General features: G+C 46.1%; 1 protein-coding gene across 2 annotated transcripts in view; it reads left to right on the top strand.

Moving 5' to 3' along the window:
* Nucleotides 1–19,596, top strand: part of LOC144134806 (uncharacterized) — a 52,495-nt gene that overhangs the window by 16,416 nt on the left and 16,483 nt on the right. Inside the window, exons 3-4 of one of the 2 annotated variants that reach the window (XM_077667638.1) lie at nt 6,959–7,072; nt 10,919–11,109. In XM_077667638.1, the coding sequence (XP_077523764.1) occupies nt 6,959–7,072; nt 10,919–11,020 (216 nt within the window). In that variant the 3' untranslated portion in view covers nt 11,021–11,109. Of the gene's footprint in view, nt 1–6,958; nt 7,073–10,918; nt 11,110–19,596 lie in introns of those variants that run through there. The other variant, XM_077667639.1, reaches the window with a different exon arrangement.

Raw genomic sequence — 19,596 nt, 5'->3', positions numbered from 1 at the left:
CTCTTGAAGGAAATCCATGCCCAGAATGAGGTCTTTCGAACGGTCACTTAAAACGGCAAAGGAACCAGTGAAAGTAAGACCGCGGATCTGGATGCGACAGGTGCCGACACCGATCGGCGTCACTACATGGCACCAGCGGTGCGGATCACGGGCCCACACCAAGGCGTCAGAACCTTACGGAGGGTTGTGGCGAGCTGCCTGCTCATCACAGAAAAATCAGCGCCGGTATCAACGAGTGCGGTCACTTCATGACTGTCGGCGGTTTCACAATTTTCAGCAGCAATTAATCGTTCGCAGCACGTCGGATCGGGTCGTCGCTGCTCGGGCCGTCGCGTCAAATCGTCGGGTGGGGCTGTTGAATCTGTGCAGTGGCGGCGGCCCTACACCCGGACGACGCCGTCTTCAGTTTTCCCGGCGAGGGGACGTGCCTCTGAACTGACCAGAGGATGAGGGCCGGAGCAAAGTGCCTCGGGGACGGCGATCGCTATTGGCGCCGCTGCGATGTCGGGGGCAGCACCTGAGTGGCCAGGTACTCCTCTATGTCCTGCGGTCTTTCACCATAGCGCGGTCGAGGTGCGTCTGCTGGGAATCCTCTCAAACCCAGCCGCCGGTACGGACAATTCCACAGAATATGGCCGGGCTCCCCACAGTGGTAGCAGAGCGGGCGATTGTTAGATGTTCGCCATACCTGCGCTTTGCTGAAACGAGGGCACAGGTTCTGCTGCTGCTCGACGGGACGCAGGTAACGATGGGGTGGACGTGGTTCGGCAACGGGGCGAAACGCTTTCGGCGCGGGGGCAGGTCGGCGCAGGGAATCGCTGTAGGACATCACGTACGGCTCCGATAGTGGTGCTGGTGGTGGCTGCACCGCTCGCCGAATTTCGTCACGGAGGACATCGCCTGTAGAACGTGTGCTTGCCAACGGAGCATCCAAGTGGAGCTGTCGCAGTTCTTCGCGAACAATGCTCCGCACAAGCTCTCGCAGGGCCTCATCCCCGGTACCTGGTAAGGACGTGCAGTAGTGAGCGGCCGCTACATATGCCTGACGGCCGTATTGGGCACTCCGTTCCTGCAATGAACGTTCCATGCTCGTAGCTTCCTTAGCGAAGGCGGCGACGGTTCTCGGAGGGTCGCGCATGAGGTCAGCAAACAGCTGCTCCTTTACCCCACGCATTAGGTGCCGCACCTTTGTAGCTGCGGGCAAGGCCGGGTCGGCCCGATTGAAGAGGCGGGTCATGTCCTCAATAAACATGGCCACGCTCTCGTTGCACTCCTGTGACCTGGAGCGAAGGGCAATTTCAGCATTTTCCTTTGGCTCTTTCGAGCTGAATGTAACCAGCAGCTTACGGCGAAAAGCTGCCCAGTTGGAAAGGGATGCCTTGTGATTCTCGAACCACGCTTTCGCCGAGTCTTGCAGTGCGAAATAAACATTCATCAGCTTCCGCTCGTCGTCCCATTGGTTGAATGCAGCAACCCGGTCAAAACCGGCCAACCAATATTCAACAACCTCGAACCGGTCGCCGTGGAAGATGGTGGCGACCGAGGTGCGAGAATTACGAACGGCGGGGCACTGCCAGAGTACTGACCTGTCTGGCTACCAGTGGTGGAAGTCAGGTCGCACAGGCCTTGTCAATGGCTCGAACTCAGGTTGGAGGCCTCGTAGGCGACGGCTGGCTTTGTGGACAGGTGTGGCGTCCGCACGTCGGGGAGAAGCGTCAAGGATTTCGACGGGGTCAGCGTACATGGAATGGTACCAGCACGGCTCCACCAAATGTCACCGACAAACGTAGCAAGAAGCGGAAAACACAGTCGTTTACTAGGGCGAGGCTTGCCGAACCGCCGCGCTCATTCGAGACAGAAGACGACGTTCGGCCACGCGCTGGGAGACAGGTTCGGCCACCAGGTGGCGCCAGCAGAATGTCAGTAGTGTGGCAATATTGTCGAAAAAGAAACTAATAAGGGTGGCATTTTCTTTGCTTTTCTCATTAAAACAAATAAACATACCAATGACTGCTTCTATCGCAAGCCCTCTGGTATTTAGTTCAAGAACATGTTCAAGAGGTCAAAGCACAGTCATTGCGCGAAATATTATGTGGAAGAGAATAATTCCTTGAATCACCTGATCGCGTTCTGACCCTCATTTGCAGCAACTAGTGCCACGCGATGAAACATATCCGTTGTATATTATGTGTTTTTGGCTTAGTGCACCCTTAGGGAAAACTAAAACGTTTGGAATATACGGCGGGATATTAACAATGAGTATTAAACATATTTTCTATTCATGAATGCACTAAAAATATGCCGGAATTATGGTCGTGAAATATTGTGCTGAATATTCGCAACATTTTCTTAAAATTCGTCAAAAATTCGTCACATTTCAAATACGGAAAAAAGTTTGTATGTGGTTTTAGCATCTTGTCAAGTATTAAAAGTGTACTTTCGTAAATATGAAATCATTTCCTCTGCAGTATACTTCAATTCTAACAAACGGGCAGTCCTTTTAAACGTATTTGAAGCACACTTTTAACTTCCGTATAACAATCTAGTGCTCAAAATCGCATTTTGGGAAATGGACTTTGCATGACGGCAACGTACCCAAAGTGTACTTTCGCAAATAAGACAATATTTCGTCCAAAGTATACTTTTCGGAACACTTCAAGCTGCCGTTGAAAAGTTTGTGCAATATTTCGTCCAAAGTATACTTTTCGGAACACTTCAAGCTGCCGTTGAAAAGTTTGTGGTAGAAATCGCGATTCGGCAAATGACATCTTGGCAATGTCTTTAAAGTGTACTTTCGTAAATACGAAATTAATTTGTCTAACGCACACTTGAATTCCAACGACTGAGCTGTCCGATTAAGCACACAACAACGTTTTTCCGCAAAGCTTCGAGACTGATAAATTTTCTTCACTGCAAATGATTCCCCAAAACAAATGGTGGTGCGTATGTGTAGCGCCATCTTTTCGGGCTACCCAGCGCTATTTATATTAATTGCTGCGGCAGCCAATAGATGACACGTAGAAAAATACGTTGTCACTATTCGTCTGCGTATTCTACTCTGAGTGAATGTGGAGGATGGACGTCCACCTCGAACAGCGTGTAAACTTAAAATTCGGTGTGAAGCTTGGCAAGATAGCCACAGAGACGTATGAGCTCCTTAGTGACGCTTACGGCAACGAGACATTATCGCGGGCGCGAGTTTTCAGGTGGCACAAGAAATTCAGTTCAGGGAGAATGTCGGCAGAAGACGACACAAGGCAGGGGCACCCTTAAACCTCACGGAATGAAAACAACGTGACTCAATAAGGGAAATCATACAGCAAGACCGCACCATCAGAATCCGCATGCTATCAGATGCTCTCGACATTAGTAAGGCAACATGCCACCAAATTCTGCGTGAGAACTTGGGGAAACGAAAGCTGAATGCCAGACTTGTGCAGCACTCCCTCACACAGGACCAGAAGGACTCGTGGACATCACTGAGCGCTGATTTGCTCTCCAAGGCAGAGAACGATGCTGCATTCGTCGACAAAATCGTTGATGAGCACGAATCGATCGGTCGGTCGGTCGGTCGGTCGGTCGGTCGGTCGGTCGGTCGGTCGGTCGGTCGGTCGGTCGGTCGGTCGGTCGGTCGGTCGGTCGGTCGGTCGGTCGGTCGGTCGGTCGGTCGGTCGGTCGGTAGGTCGGTCGGTCGGTCGGTTGGTTGGTTGGATGGTTGGATGGTTGGTTGGTTGATTGGTTTGCGGAAATTTCAACCACCTGGAGTTCTTTAACGTGCACTGATTTCGTTTCCGTCGGCTAGGGTTCTCCGCAGCTTCCAAATAAATTGTTCTGTTTAGCCGGGACAGCACGTTATTAAAACGAAGAAGTATTTACTAAAGAAATTTTCTAATAACGAATGGAGGCTGAATTTAACAATACTGTATAGCATAGCAGATACAAAATATATTGCATGTTAATGATGTGTTCCCACCTGCTCAAAAAAGCGCGTACGGATAAGCCAAACATGTTTACTCCATCTCACGACACAGCAAAGCTTGGCCTCTCCCATGGCGCACCTGAACACAGTGCATCAATATTACGCTGGTGCCACGAAGCAACAAACAAGGTTTTACGTTTCTGACCACGCAAAGCGAGGGTGCTTGACGCTGTGTTGTTCATTGAACTGAAATTCTCCCTAGCGCATGTGTTAAGGCCTACTGTCGTCATGCAGTAGTAGTGCATTTCAGATTAATTCGGAATGTTGATCACTAATATCTTCGCTCAATCTGGGTACAGGTGCTCACGCGAGGGATCGCAGACTCACTGAACTCCTGTTTATGCCTCTTTCCCACAGCACCATGAAAACTATTATTTTGAGCAATGAACACCACCTGAACATCCTGCCTAGGCAGCATGCATTTACCCCCTGGCTGCTATCGCCGCTTGAGCAGCCACTCCCATCAGCCACTTCGAGTTATAGAGGGTGTTCGGCAGCCCTCGCCGCTTTTTGTCCTTTGCGTGGTGCATCGTTGCTTGCCATTTTTTTGCGCACCGCTGTGCACTCACCAATTCTCGAAATGGAATTCTTGAAGTCAGTATCGCCCTTTAGTGGCAAGGACACAGGCGCCGAGCCATGAAACACGCTCCGCTTTCACTTATTGTCTCGGCATTAAATTCGCCCGTTATTCATCGGCAGTCGCGATGCGTTATAACGCTAATGCCGCTTTCGAACCTTCTTGTTCACTTATGTAAAAGCGAGTTTGGCGATATAGGCGCGCCTTTCCATATTTCAATTTGTACAGCTCTTTTATACAGCTACGGTGACCGAACTTCTGCCGCCAAGCACTCGGAAGCGCTGACGTAACGGATAAAAAATTACGATGGTTAAAACCCATTTAGAGTGACAAGCTATACATGATACATCTGGATATAGAACGTGCGAGCCTGTACTCACGGTTGATTAGTCAATGAAGCGGGAGAGGATGCGGCTCGACTTGCGATGGCGCCCGCTTCGTATCCAGCTCGGATCATAGGAATGTTTTTTTTTCTAAATACAATATTTAAACGGAAACATCCGCAATTTATTCTGAGGTTCATCCGCAGACCGAGCCTGAGGTTTCACTTCATTCCACGCTTCAAGTTCGCGATATGCGAATCTTGAGGTTCGCTTCGGGTTTCGGACGATGCCCACATAAATATGACAAGAACGGGAAGAAAAATTACTCCGTCCGTATTAGTCGTATCGGCTATAAGAATTTGGTTGCAGTGCATCAAGGATAGCTATTAGTTTATGAACGGCAGCTTAAGAATACCTCAAGTAAAGCTTGTTGATGGGTTAGCTGGTTCCCGTGCGAAACAGTTTAGCGCGACACAGAATATCTCCCTCGTGAACGTTCCCTACGTTGCGCCAACCTGTTCCCACGAGAATTGCTAATATCTCACCAGAAAACAACAAAGACATGTTTAAACTTCTGAAGGGCAAAAAATTGGAAATTACAGGGTCCTCAAAGCGCCTCTCTATTATCATATGACCGTATAAACGATTTATAAGGTATAAACATCCCCAGTAGTGAAATAGCTTTGCGTAACAGGTGCGAACTCTTCGTATGTGTCCCAACGTATGAATCTCACTGCATATGTGAACAAACACAATATTGTCACGAGGTGGTGACTGTAGTCCTTTGAGCAGAAAGGCTGCGCGAATGTTGTCTAAACAAAACTATATATTTGTGCTGACTTGCTCCCACAATGGACTGAATCAATCGGCGGCGGCGCAGCAACAAGCGTGCTCGGCGGTAATCGAACAGAATGCCCGCCGCTGTCGGCCGTGATCATATTAAAGCTGATAGCGAACTGTCAGGATAAAGCGTGCGAAGTTACTGGAACATTCTGGAACAACGTAGAATCAGCCCTGCCTTGATGCGATCAATCGAGATAAATCTGGTTTCGTCTTGCATCTCAAAAAAAGCGATAAAGCGGCATGCCGGCAGCTGTGAAGAATGAGCAGACAAACGCTGCAAAGATTCGCGGCAATACCCGTTTTGTATGTCGGCTTAGGTTTGCTGAAATGAAATGGGGTTCGCGAATCGGCGAAGCATTGTAGGCAAAAACAATGCTTCACTTCTTGATTCACTTCTAGCAATGTGCTGTCTAGCACCACCTATTTATTTTTGACGGTTGGACAAAGAGTGCTCTCACTAGTCTCTACATCACATTGTTTACTTATGAATCAGGAGGAAGGGTTTTTGATGTGAATCGTTATTCATGTCACCGAAAAGCGCAAAATTTTAGAAAAAGACAATAGGAATCACGAACAACACGGCGCTGACTACCGTGAAGGCCAAGTGGCGATTCTTTTTCCACTAGTGCTAGTGTAGAAATTTTTTTTTTTTGGGGGGGGGGGCATTTATTCACAGATTACGTGTAACAAAGCGAAAGCATACAGCCTTGTTATGCGCCTTTAATCCCTCACATACCCAGCAATGTATTTTGAGAGAGTGCACATATTTCTTTATATCTGGCTACAATATACACCCATGTGTGCTAGTTAACTATTCGAATTCCTAGCCGACGGCTAATGCAAGCTGAAACTAGTAGTTCTGTGAAAAACTCACGTAGATTGCGACTCAGCAACACTTTTAGGACATTTTTGGTGGGCACAATCCTTCAGCAGTAACCTTCTAAACGACCAGGATTGTACATCCTCTTTCATGGTATTTATATTATGTAAGCCAACTATTTGTTATAACAAAACTCAAAAACTCAGCCTGAAACTAATCCTATTTCCTGTTACCTTCTTTTGATTTCACAACATAAAAAAGTGCGACACTGGTACCGGACAACGGCTTTCCGCTTCAACGAGGCTGGTATTGCGCTGCATAAAAAATGTAGCGCTGTTTTCCGTCATTCGATATCCTGGACCATCAACTGGCCTCTTCAGCCCGCACGCTTCATAATCACGTGCTTTTGTTTACAGGATAACAAAATGCTCCGCATGATCACGCACAACGTCACTTTTACAGCTTCCCCGACCAAGTGTGCTTTAGAAATGACCTTCAGTAAAGAAGACTGCCCATCCTCATCTGAAAAGGTATGCAACCTGTTGTTGACTTAGGGGCTGCTTTCCTCAATATAGCGGCCACGAATTCCGAGGCACGAATGAATCGCACCTGCCGCTGTTTTGTGCGTTGCATATTGCAATCACTCAGTTCAGCCCTTGGGCGCAGCCAGGCAGCCACCAAACCACATGACGTGACGTCACGACAGCCGGAGGAAAAGCTGGGCCCCAACTCGCGCGGTCGCGCGCGGCCGCAGCCACCACCTGACTCCCGCTCCTCCCGCTAGGGGCGCTGCGCTGTGATTGACGTCACGGCATATGTATAAAAGAGCTGCGCTCCTTCGCCGGGACAGTCTTATACCCCTGTCACACGGGCATTTCGAGGGCTCTCGAACCAATAGCCTATCGACTCAAAGGCGATCGAGCGCTGCTACACGGGCAGTTTCAATGGCGATTGAGTCAATAGCCTATCGAGTCAACGGAGCAGCACGGAACTCCATCGAGATATGCAACGCATTCTTGGCTTAACCAAGCTAAGCCTGGCCATTTTTTTGTGCAAGTTTTGAACGGCATTATAACTCTGCGGAACATGTATTGATCCTAAAGCATGGATGCGAACTGTCCTCTGACAGCATTTGTTTGCCCCTCTGACTAAATGTGTAAAGCAAGGAGTGGGGGAGTAGACACGAAAATATTAAACAATGAACAAAACGAAAGCAATAACAATATATGTTAATACTGTGTGATTTAATCTAAGACAGTTATATTGGTAGTTTATTATGCACGGTCCCAACAAAGCCGATAGAAATAATCTATTGAACGAAGTTTAAAAAATAAGACAAGTTTTCGTATTGGACCGCGCACTGCTTGCAGTATCGCGGTTATCGTCATTGATAATGTCATTATGGGGCATGAGAATATCGTCTTAATTGAACACCAGACAATTTTAGAGTATGTGAAATAACTTTTCATGTATAAAGTTTATGGTGAGATGCAAGTAGCCCAAAAAGAATATTCAACTTCATGTGCTGTGCGCGACGCGTTACACATGAAACAATATGGAAATGAAAGACTATTAAATGATGGATATCGTAGAGATATCTTTAATAGTTTCAGGTCGAGTAACTCACATGTGATTACAGTTTGCTGATGCCCGTCGTTTATAAAATAGGCACAAGCTTTCCATGGACGTGGTTCTCGGCTTTTCTGTTGTGAATTACTTGGACAATACCTCTTAGAAACAAACCTATGTTGACAAAAAAGCCTTCTTACCGTGGCTCCGATTTGCCAAGGCTGCTCTTCTGCCATCATTAGCATTAGCACCGCATTTCGCTCGTACACTAGGAAACAAAATATATTCGGAATTTTAAAAATACATGGAAAATCGGGGAAATATGTTTACAGATGGTATTTAAAGTGAGAAGTAAATGGAGCAATGAAAATTCAGAATATTACAAGGAAACAGTGCGGCGCCAACAAATGAAGAGAGTAGACAGGATCGACGCTTTCTAAGGTTTTTGTTTGTGAACAGGTCAGCGCTGGTGCGGTGTACTCGCTTCATGATTTGTCGGAGCACTGTTTTATTGTAAAATGCTGTAGCAGCCAGTCAAACTTTCACATCAACTACAGACCCATGATGAGAAGATGCGCATCTGTTTTCACATCCAGATATTTATCTTATTGCAAAATACTGCCCTAGAGGCACATATAAAATATAGGCCTCACCGCAGAGTGCTAGCATTAATTTCAGTAACTATCACACTGTCAACCTAAAGGTTAAATGCGTAATCTTGAAGGCGTAAGAAGATTCTGAAAAACATCGCTGCTTAGATTTGCGCAACAGAAACATATCTCATCCTTCTATCTTCATACTGCGCCTTTCTAAGCCACGTTAGGCACAGTCTTGGCTGTTCAACCTGCATTCGTCTATTAAAACGCGTGTGCCGCGCATGTGCCGCTATAACCACAGTTTAACTTTCCTAACAATTAGATCGAGGCTGGTTTCTGGAATAGAGCTCGGATAAGGACAAAGCATTTATTTATTATTTATTTACGTTTCCTGCAGAGGCATGTAGAAATTTTTGATAACCTTTGGAAAAAATTCTTCGCAAATCGGTCACCATTCAGCAAAAACATTCGCGCAGAATTCTTGGGCATATGAGAGTGTGAGATTACTTTTTGTGGAAGAGTAGATAAATGAGCTTTCTGCAGGCTTGAAATAAACAGTGTTTCAAGGTGCATTTCGTTATGAACCACTCAGAAGAGAAAACTTTCTAGGGAGAACTTAGCCTGGAATGAAAAGCTGTGATTGAAGGAACTAAATACAATTCAAACATATCTTTGTCAGCATTTGCGCTGTTCCTGATTTAAATATTGCATGTAATATCGCCGGCACTTAAGTATTTCGCACGCTGTTTTGCACTTGCTGAAGCTCAGGAGTATTGCGCAAACGTTTTGAGCATGATTGCCATAAAAACTGCGCATAGCTTGGCACACCACGAACACGTCTTTGCCTATAATTCAGTCATATCGACAGTTTTGTACGATCTAAATAGGCACTTTGATTATGCTACAAATGTGATCACAGTTGTCAGTTTTAGGGCGCAAGGGCAGCTTTGGTCAAAAAAGCCATGGCACAAAATACGTTTAGCTACACAGGTTCAGATCATACAGCTATTTCCCAGGCACTTTTTAGAAGGTAAGCCGGGAACCTGGTCAGAGCAATACCCCTAGGTAGCGGTACGTGCGCGGCGTTAGAAGGAATGAAATCCCGCACCTACATCATGCACGACTAATTTTCGAACAACTAGTCCATAGCTGCCGTAATGCTGTAACGTGAAAAAAGCAGTTGCATTTTTCAGGCGACCTGTTTCCAACAGAAAATTTCCTTTTTCATGCGTATTGTTTTGTGTTTTCTTTTAAGGACCATATTAGCGTTATTCACACGATATCCAAAACATTTATTATATTACCTACCGAGCAATACCATATACTGCCCTAGATTGAACGCTTTTCCAAAAGTCTTAAAATATATACAGTGCTTTTACAACTAGGGGTAAAACACGAAGAAAATTAAGGCTGTGTATACGGTATTCAATTTGCGCTGGCGGAGCTGATTTTTGATTCGGTACGACTCATCAACACTGAACGCGCCATTCAGAATGATGTGATTTGTGCTTTTAACTTGAAATACCGGCGGTGATTCCATCCAAATAGGGCGCAACTGTATCTGAAATTAGCACATATCACAACATTAGGCTCGATGCCAAGCCGCAGGTAGTTTTCATATTACTAATGAGGCGGATATAACAGAAAAACCCTTTGTCACTATGCGTAGTTTATGTTGGTTATCGGAGTCCTCGCGGAATACGCTTACTGGCTTCTCGTTCCATAGGTTAAAGCATACTATTCTTGCCATTCCGCAGATTGCTGTGTACATTATTACGGCATTGCTCGGTAATAAAAAAGAGATTGCTATATTTAATTTTTAGGAAGAGCAGACTGCACGTCAAAAGAGATGTGTGCCTTCCTTGCACGAGAGAAGGCAAGTTGTACCGTTTGAACATGAACGAAGGGTTGCGTAGATATGCGAGCCCGTTCGTTGAGACAACAATTATGGTAGTCATAAAGTGAAGCCATTCAATTTTGGAACCAAAAAAACACTTCAGGATGAAAAACTAAGCGTCTTTTTCCCGAAAGGAAAGTACTGTATCTTTAGGAATGCTGTAATTTGTGCAGTGTAGTTTACTTTTGCGGTGCCGCTGAATCGCACTAAACCTCTAGGTTACCTGCTGCGCCTTAGGGGCGCAGTTCTGGCACTGAAGATAAAGCTTTGAGCGTTGATTCTAGCTTATAGAGAATCCTTTTTTCCTTCGTCAGGCGGAAAAGCAGTGCAGTGCAGTTTTCAGGGAAATGCCAAAGGAAGAATTTTCTCAATTCATCAGTATACAGTGCTTCGATATCTTCTATCCAAGAGATTGAAAAAAAAGTGAAAGGTGATGTGCCAAGTGAAGTGAATGTGTATCTGGCCGACCCAAATAAAGTTGTTTTTCGGAGCCTTTCAATTTAAACGACATGAATCATTAATTCTTATTTGAAACACTGTTGCTGTTTCTGATCCATGGTAATGATATTGCGAAAAATGTGGGTGGCTATATAAATGTGAAATTGTTTTTGACTGTGCTATTTATTCTCTTATTAACATGGTATGTTCCTAATTATTGCTCAATGAAAATGTTTGTAAGCTCAAGGATTGGTGCGAGCGTAAAGAATGAAAATTATTTTTACTATAACCCTTTCCATGTCCATTGGAACAAAAATGAATCCTCTTAATTTCACTTATTTTATTTTTGGTCATATATTTAACAAAACTACCGGAGTTGAATACTTTCACTTAACTATTACCAGTAGGATTAATTGGTAAGTGCACATCTAAAACGTATGCACGAAAGCTTGCAATACGTTATGCTTCCTGCGTACAAATCTAAAACATGGCCCTCGGAAGTTAGCCACGAGGCTTATCGCACCTTCGTTCGCCCAGTCCTCGAGTATGTGGCATTTTAGCGGGACTCACATTTTGCAAAACATATTGTCGCGCTGGAGCCGATCGAACGATTTACAGCCAGCTTTATTCGATCAGAGTAGAGAAGCGGCTTGGGCTTGAGCCGCTTCAAGTACTACGAGCTATAACAAAACTAGAATTCCTGTATTTATTCTACCACCAGAAAACAGACTTGCCAAGAGATAAAAGTTTGCGCTTCCGACACCAAAAAGATCGTCAAGCTTGAACTACTTAAGACCTGTACGCCCATTTCCTGCAAGAACCAAACTCTTTCAAATATCCTTCTTTCTATTTATCATTGAGCAAAGGAACTGTCTTATTTTATCTGCTGTTGAAAGCGCTGATAAGGCTACATTTCAGTGCTCTACAAAAACGCTCATCCTGTAACCTCTCCTGCTTGGGCAGTGGCGCTGCCTGCAGTAATGTGAAATAAACAGAAAGACGACAGAATGGAGCGTTCATTATGGATGTGTATAGGTTTATCATAATAATCAGCGGGTGTTCTTATTAAGGCAGCTGTAACGCCGTTCCACTTTATTTGTACCAAGACGGGTGTAATGCGACGATTTATGCCGCTATATTGTATCATTTGTACTGTTTCTCACTGGCGTCACCAAAACCATGGCCGACAACTGCTCGATATTACCCGGCGTTGAAGACAACAAAAGTACGGAATACAATCGGCTTGGATAATTTTTCATATATCAGTCCTGAGGAGAATTAATAAACTTCTATGCACAGCGAAGGTCGCCAGCAACATTTATTTGGCGCGGTTCTTGTAGTAAACCTTACTTCACGTACTGATCAACTCAAACTTTTTATTATTTTAAACTGTTGGCAAGACGGGATGCCAACCTTGGGACCTATGTATTTTAGAAATATTTTATAAGCACGACGGTGCCGGCGATATCGAAGTTGCAGTGGCACTTAACACAGAGGAAAAAATGCTGCCTCTATGGGAATTATCTTGAACGCCAGAAAAAGAGGAGGGGGGGGGGGGGGGAGGAGCTTATGAGACCTGAGGGAGTGGAAAAACTAAGTCGTCTGTATTTGTAACCTTATTCTTGCCAACTGTCAATGTTTTCAAACAAAATTGGGAACTTTCATAACAATATAACTAATTGAACAGGCAAAATAGTCGAATCTTGAAATAGCCCCAATGCTTCGCATTTCATTAGAAATAAAGGCAACGAAAATTGTGGAAGGTTTAGCATTACTAAGCAGAAAATATTGTCCGGAAGCAGTTTTTGTTTAGGTGGACACCACCGCCTCGCATCTGAAAGTGCGAGGAACATGTCCACTGACAGAGGCAGCCAGTAATGCACCTTCCCTTTATTGAAAGTGAACGAAACATACAACGTTGCCAACGCCAGTGCACATATACAACGCCTGCGACCTATTGATGCGGTGCTGCGTTTCTGTCAAAACGTTAGCAACGCAAGCGCGAGGTGCGCACATCTATCTGTCACTACCGCCACGCAGCTCAAAGCATGGTTGGCGTGCCCTCTTACCAAGGCAGTCATTCATCTGCGTTTCTTTTCGTTTCGCGACTTTTGCGCTCAGAAGAAACGTCATCAGGACGACAATATGAAATGCACCGCGCGAAAGTGGTTTTCGGTTTAGCACAAGGCGGGATCGGCTGTGGCGATAGCATAGTCCTCTCGTGCAATGGCCAGCGAAGCTGATCTGTTGGCGTCGCCGCAGATTCGAAAACCAGTCACGGTAGTATTTATTTGCTTTTGCGCAGGAATCTGAGAGGCTTCGGACAGACATCGCTTTTAGAGGATTGCTACTGAATTATTGCTTTCGCAACGAAATATACTGCCATAAATTCGCATTCTCGCAGTGCACCTCTAATTGTACAGAAGTTTACTATTCTTGTGTACTTAAGCACAGAGTAAGCACTGCCACTACAGGTCACGCTGACGCACTATCGCTTCATTTCAACTCCATCTAAGCGCAGTCTAAGCGGACCTAAATATTCCTGTAGAAATGTTTTCTCCGCGAAATAAATACTCTGATATTTTTGCCTCATTCTTCATATGAGCGCTTAGCCGTACGCTACATCCCGTCCAATATGTCCGCTATGTCCGCTATAGCCGTACGCTATATTATAGCTTAGCCGTACGCTACATTCACAGCCTTTACAAAGTTTATTTTAGTCTACAGTATTATTCATCACGGTAATATATTCTCATACCTTCCCGCGATGCGGGCCGACTGACCGGTGCTGCGTCCTGGTTGATCCATCCGACTTATATTTCCTCTTCTCTTTGCCTCTTCATCATTCCGCGCTCGAAAAACTCAAAATCTGGATTGTCTTTATGCAGATAATGTTCTGACAGTATAAAAGAAAAGTAATCTGTATGTTATCAACAATAAAATGAGATGATGCTTCCGAACCAGTGAGATCGTCAAAACCTCTAAGCACCTAAGTACGTTTTGTCTTTGCTGCCATATTTAATTAATTTCCACTGACAGCTATTGTAGAGAGCTTATATGGGCTAAGCACCGTGGCCTTAGGTATAGCAGCAATGTGACAAAACAAGAAACACTCCCAGCATGCCGCTTGCCGAAAGCGTGCTGTAGCGTTGGACAAGAGGCCATTTTAACACGTGGTGGTAGAAGTGGCCAGTGGTTATATACCAACATCGTGTTCGCAAACAGAGGAGGCGATTAGCGTACTGGCACTGGAGACATCTGATGCAATAATGTGCCATCGTGTGCAGTTAAGTCATTCAATATTCTTCACGCCCCGTAAAATACTGCAAGAAATTGTAGCTTATCCCACCTTCCACGATTGCATCATTCCAACTCCCGTGGGCTCTTGCTTACGACGGAAGTTTTTTCGGAAGGAAGGAAAAAGATAGCTATGCGGGTGCCCAGCCTTCCACTAGACAAGAACAAGCGATGATTATAAAACTGAATATAACCTGCCGACAGTAGAAGCGCTCAAAGAAACAGTAGCGCGAGGGCGAGAATAATCCCAACGATCGTCAAACCGGCTCAAATCCAGCCCGCGTTTCTAACCTGTCATCTATATTGAGAGAAGCTCTCCGTTATGATAGACAATTTTTTTCTCTGCCGCCGGGCAGAGAAGTCAGCCGAGTTTAAACGAAGCTGATGCTCTCCCCTTAAGCGAAAGTTCAGCGTCTGGCAAGTGAAGAGGCATGATCTGTGTGCAATGCATAGCAGTACGCCAGTACCTCAATTTTAGAAGAAATTGTTCAAGCGATAGCTGCCCTGATAATTTATTTCTTCGTATACCACACAATTTTTTTCCATCTATGGCACTGATACCTGCATAATCACGTGATGAGAAACTCGTTGCTCATTTCACGACGGTGGCGCAAAGATAACACTCTCATAATGCTACTCGACAGAAAGTTTGTAAGCCTCTTGGTGGATTTGTTGCATTGTCGTAATCTCGGCGTTACGAAATGCATTCTGGACTACAAACCGGCAGTGGACACACCTCCTAAGAAGTACCTGCTTTGCCAAAAGAACCCGATGAACGAGCTTTGCTTCTTAGCCAGAGTGAGGGGCATTTGTGGCAGCCCTTAAGCTCTATGTTGTGCAAGGTGAGAAGAACCGTTGTTCTTCCTTTTCAGAGACTTTTTCGTCCGTAGAAGAGTGTTAAGGGTTGCACAATACGGAAGAGAAGCAAACCCCGTTGCTCGGTTACTTTTGGCAAATGTGGTACCTGCTTTCGCCTCGTCTGAAAATTCTCAAATGGCATTCCTATTTTTAGTTTTCTGGGGACACTAATTAACTTTAATAACATTATTGTTCTTTAAACACCTCCAGAAACAAACATTAAGAGACGAGAAAGAGGTGCGTTGTTAAGACATTTACGGTTATTGCTCTTAAAGTAGACAAAGACGGTCTTCAGCGATTATCGGCTACCTAATGCGGGATGAAAATGTGTTTACAAACGAAACAGCCGCAGTGATGTGGTGCAGTTATAGATTCATACATATGAATTGAGGGCGCACAATCTGTAGGCTAATGTCTTAGCTCAAACCACATGTGATAATGTAAAAATGTATGGGCACTTGTGATAATGCAATAGAAATTCAGAAAGACAGTAAGAACTGAAGGACGACATGAAACAACTCATTCAAAACAACAGAGAACTTTAAGAGAAAATCGGGCATTGCAGGATCGAGTTGACGACCTAGAACAGTACCAAAGGTCGAACAAACTAGAAATGAAGGGGGCACGGTTAAAACCATAGCTGAGACATTGGGTGAGGAAATTACAGATGCCGATATTGACATATGTCAGCAAAGTTGGAAGTGCGAATTCCAGTGATAAAAACGTGATCATCCGTTTCACTCGCCGGTGAAAGCGAAATAGCATCTTGGCAAAGGCACGCAAGACACACCTAATAACTGAGTCCCTTGAATATGATGGCCCAAGCAAGTCAGTTTTTGTTAATGAACATCTCATTCGAACAAATAAGGTGCTCCTCGGTGCTGCTATTTCTCGAAAGAAGGCAGCAGGCTGGAAGTTTGTTTGTACGAGCAACGGCAAAATTCTTGCAAAGCAGAGCGAAACGTCTACGGTTCTACGCATAACTTCAATGCGTGATTTAGATCTCATCACGTCTGCATTTTTAGACTTCTCCGCAACTGTAGATTTCTCATGAGGTAAAATGGGTGGCAACTGAAGAAAACTTCGAAAAACACAAAATTGTCTGTCCCAGTCTTTCCCAAAGATTTAAAAACCCACCTTGGAATTTACTATCTTTTCGACGCTCCCCTAAAATGCTTTCATATTAATGCCCTGTCTCTTTGCGAAAATATTGATCAATTTTGCATGCTACTGGCAAGTTTTGCTTTTGACTTTGATGTGCTTATGATATCTGAGACATGTAATGTAAAAGACAATGTGTTCACGCTTCCCTCATACGAAATTTATTCCTGAATTGTCAAAATGGACGGAAAGGCGGTGGTGTGTCCCTGCTTGTGAATCAATTCATGCAGTGTACGTATTCTGTCGCCAGCGCGTGTCGCAGTTTGTTCCGAACAGCTGCCGCGATGGAGGCAGTAGCAGGCTGCTCTGGAGCTCGGAACAGCTTTTTCAGCTCCTCGCGGACGACGTCGTGGACTATTTGGAAAACTTCAGTGAGGACAGCACCGCTCAGGCCAGAAGAGGTAAGACTTGAGACGACAGAAAGGGCGCTCAGTCGCTGAAAGTGCCCTGATCTTGTCGCCAATGCATGCTCAATATGTTGGTCGCTTAAGTGACGAATTCGGCTGCTGTGGTAGGAGGATTGCGGATGAGACCTCCAAAGATGTCATTCCGGACACCCCTCATTAAGGCCCGCACCTTCTTCTCTTCAGTAGCGCGAGGGTCAGCACGGGCACTAAGACGCAACACGCAACACGTCTTCGACGAAATTAATGACGCTATCAATAGGACCCTGGATACGAGCGTGGAGCAGATCTTCAGCATTCTGTAGCCGGTGCTGGTTCGTGAACGTGAATACCAGTTCTATCTTGCACGTCTCCGCTGATGTTTGCGAAGCGTCATGGTTCCAGGGCCAATTTTTCGCTGGGGCGTCTAAAGAGAAGTATAGGCCCTGCAGACATTGGTAGGGTGTCCACCGGTTAAGTCGAGCTACCCATTAGTACTGGACCCAGTCTTCAACATCATCGAGACTATCTTCACGGAACAGGGCGACAGATCTTGGGTTGACCGGCACGTGGGCTTTCCTCGATGCAATCGCGGGGTCAGTTTGTTGCGTCTGGGATGCCATGGTTACGTTGCTACAAGATATCCTTGATCTCTCGGACAACAGCCAGAATTCCGGCGCTTGACCTTACTGACGTCGGCTAGCGCAAATCTCTGTTTCTGCCGAGGGCTCCAAGAAAACCCGACGTCCAGGACTTAGTACCGGGCTCGAATTACGAGGGGAGTGCGCTGCATGAAACGCGCTAACCAGCATCTCCACCAAATGTCACGGCTTGACGTAGAGACCGGCGGCGAGCACATGTGAAAGCAGGAGCACACAAGCAGGCAGGTTCGCCAGCAGCAGCGTCTTCGTCAGCGCGCAGCGATTGCGCCTCATCTTTCTCTTTCAGTCGCAACAATATGCCAGGCCAGCCCAGTAATGAGCAGCACAGTAATGTGTAGGCCATCAGAAGTGAAAGGCCTATGCCTAGGCTTGCTTCCTTCAACACCCTAAAATAATTTGTATAGTTTCCTAAAGGTAAAATATTAAAACAACTGTACCTCATGCTGAAGCTACACGGACTGTATATCTGAAATCGTCAATGTGTTTAAAGAACAATAAATTTCCTGTGCGCCTGCTAACGTGCCTGGAAATTACCTGCCGTTCATAAGGGCAATACATATCTTCTTTTTGCTCCATTCGTAAATTGAGTATAACATCTCAAAATTAGGTAAGCATTCAAGAATATTTTTTCACCATCTTCGGTGCTGAAAAACCATCGTGCCACCAAAACTTTTGGATAAATCGAAAAGATCAAGACACCAGGACCACGAGGACACCGATTTCGACCCGGTAGGCCCATTTTTTTACTTTTATCTGGCTTGGAAAGCGGAACAACGTGGTCGGAGAGCTAAACCTAACGCTAGGCCTAGCACCTTCAGGCCCGAGCGGGCGCGCCACCGAGCCGAACGCCATTCGGAACGGCGGACATGGCAGCTCGGGCACAGAATAACCTCACCGCAAGCAACATAACAACTAGTCAGATCCAAGGACAGGATAAAACTCAAGAAATTGAGGTAGTACCGATGACCGCGTGTTACGACGCGAGGACCGGGACAGGCCCCAGCGAAAACGGAGAGGAGGAACGCATGCATCAGGAGAACGGGAGTGACCTGACGCAAGACGAAGAAACCAATTGGGAGATATATTTCTTCAGGAAAAGCAAGAAACGGAGAGGGCGAGCCAACGACGCCAACTCGAAAGCCACAACACACCCCATCGGAAAGAACAAGATGGCGCCAGCTCACACGGCAGCAGGTGGGATGACGCAATCGGACAGCAATAAAAGCACGGAGACAGAGGGACGGCGAGTACATCAACGGCAAAACCTGCCCCTCTTCCAAGGAGCGACGCGAAGATCATCATCAGACCAAGAGGAGGACTCAAAATACAGGACATGAAACCATATCAAGCCACACAGGCCATCGTACAGGCTTGTGGAGGGAAGATCAAAGAAGAAGACTTTCTGCTCAGACTCCGGCCGGGCTCCAATATCATAATCGCAAGTACTTCGAATGACGACTCTGCGAATGAGATTAGAAAAATAAGAGAGCTCCCGATCCAAGTAACAAGCTACCAAGTCCAGACTTACGTGGCAATGCCTAGCGACGTCACACGTGTCGTTATACACGGCCTACCATCAGGAATATCACCCAAGGAATTGGAATCCAGGCTGAGAATAAGATCGCAGGGCATGGAAATCCTGGCAGCAAGGATGCTAGGGAAATCAGAAACGGTGCTGATAACCCTCGACGGCCCAGACCCGAAATGAATAACCTTCAGCGCCGGTGAATACAAGACTTACCCCTACAAACCCACGAGGCAGTGATGCTTCGTTTGCGTAATGCAGGGACACCGCTGCGATGTATGTCCAACACAGGGAGCGAGAACCTGCTGACGCTGCGGGGAATCTAACCCGGCGGAAAACCACGAGTGCCAACCCAAGTGCATGATATGCGGGGAAGACCACCTGACAGGAACCAGAGACTGCAAAAGAAGGCTGAAGACCTCTGCGGAACTGAGGGGCCGCCAAGGAAAGCCGGGACAACAACAGAGAAGCCACAGCCACGGCCGGGGACGACGACCATGGTGGTTCCGGCCGGAGAACGAGAGCAACAGCCGCTCCCACAGCCGGGTCAGCCAGGCCGAATACCGCTCAAGAAGCCGGAGCCGGGGACGTAGCCACAGCAGGGGACACAGGGACGAGTCCTTCCCACCGCTCGGCACCCAGGGCACCAAGCAAGCGGCATCAAAGCA

The sequence above is a fragment of the Amblyomma americanum genome, chromosome 5 (assembly GCF_052857255.1).
Source record: "Amblyomma americanum isolate KBUSLIRL-KWMA chromosome 5, ASM5285725v1, whole genome shotgun sequence".
In the NCBI taxonomy this organism is placed as follows: Eukaryota; Metazoa; Arthropoda; class Arachnida; order Ixodida; family Ixodidae; genus Amblyomma; species Amblyomma americanum.
The sequence above is the reverse complement of the archived record's forward strand: the minus strand, read 5'-3'. Positions and strand labels throughout refer to the sequence as shown.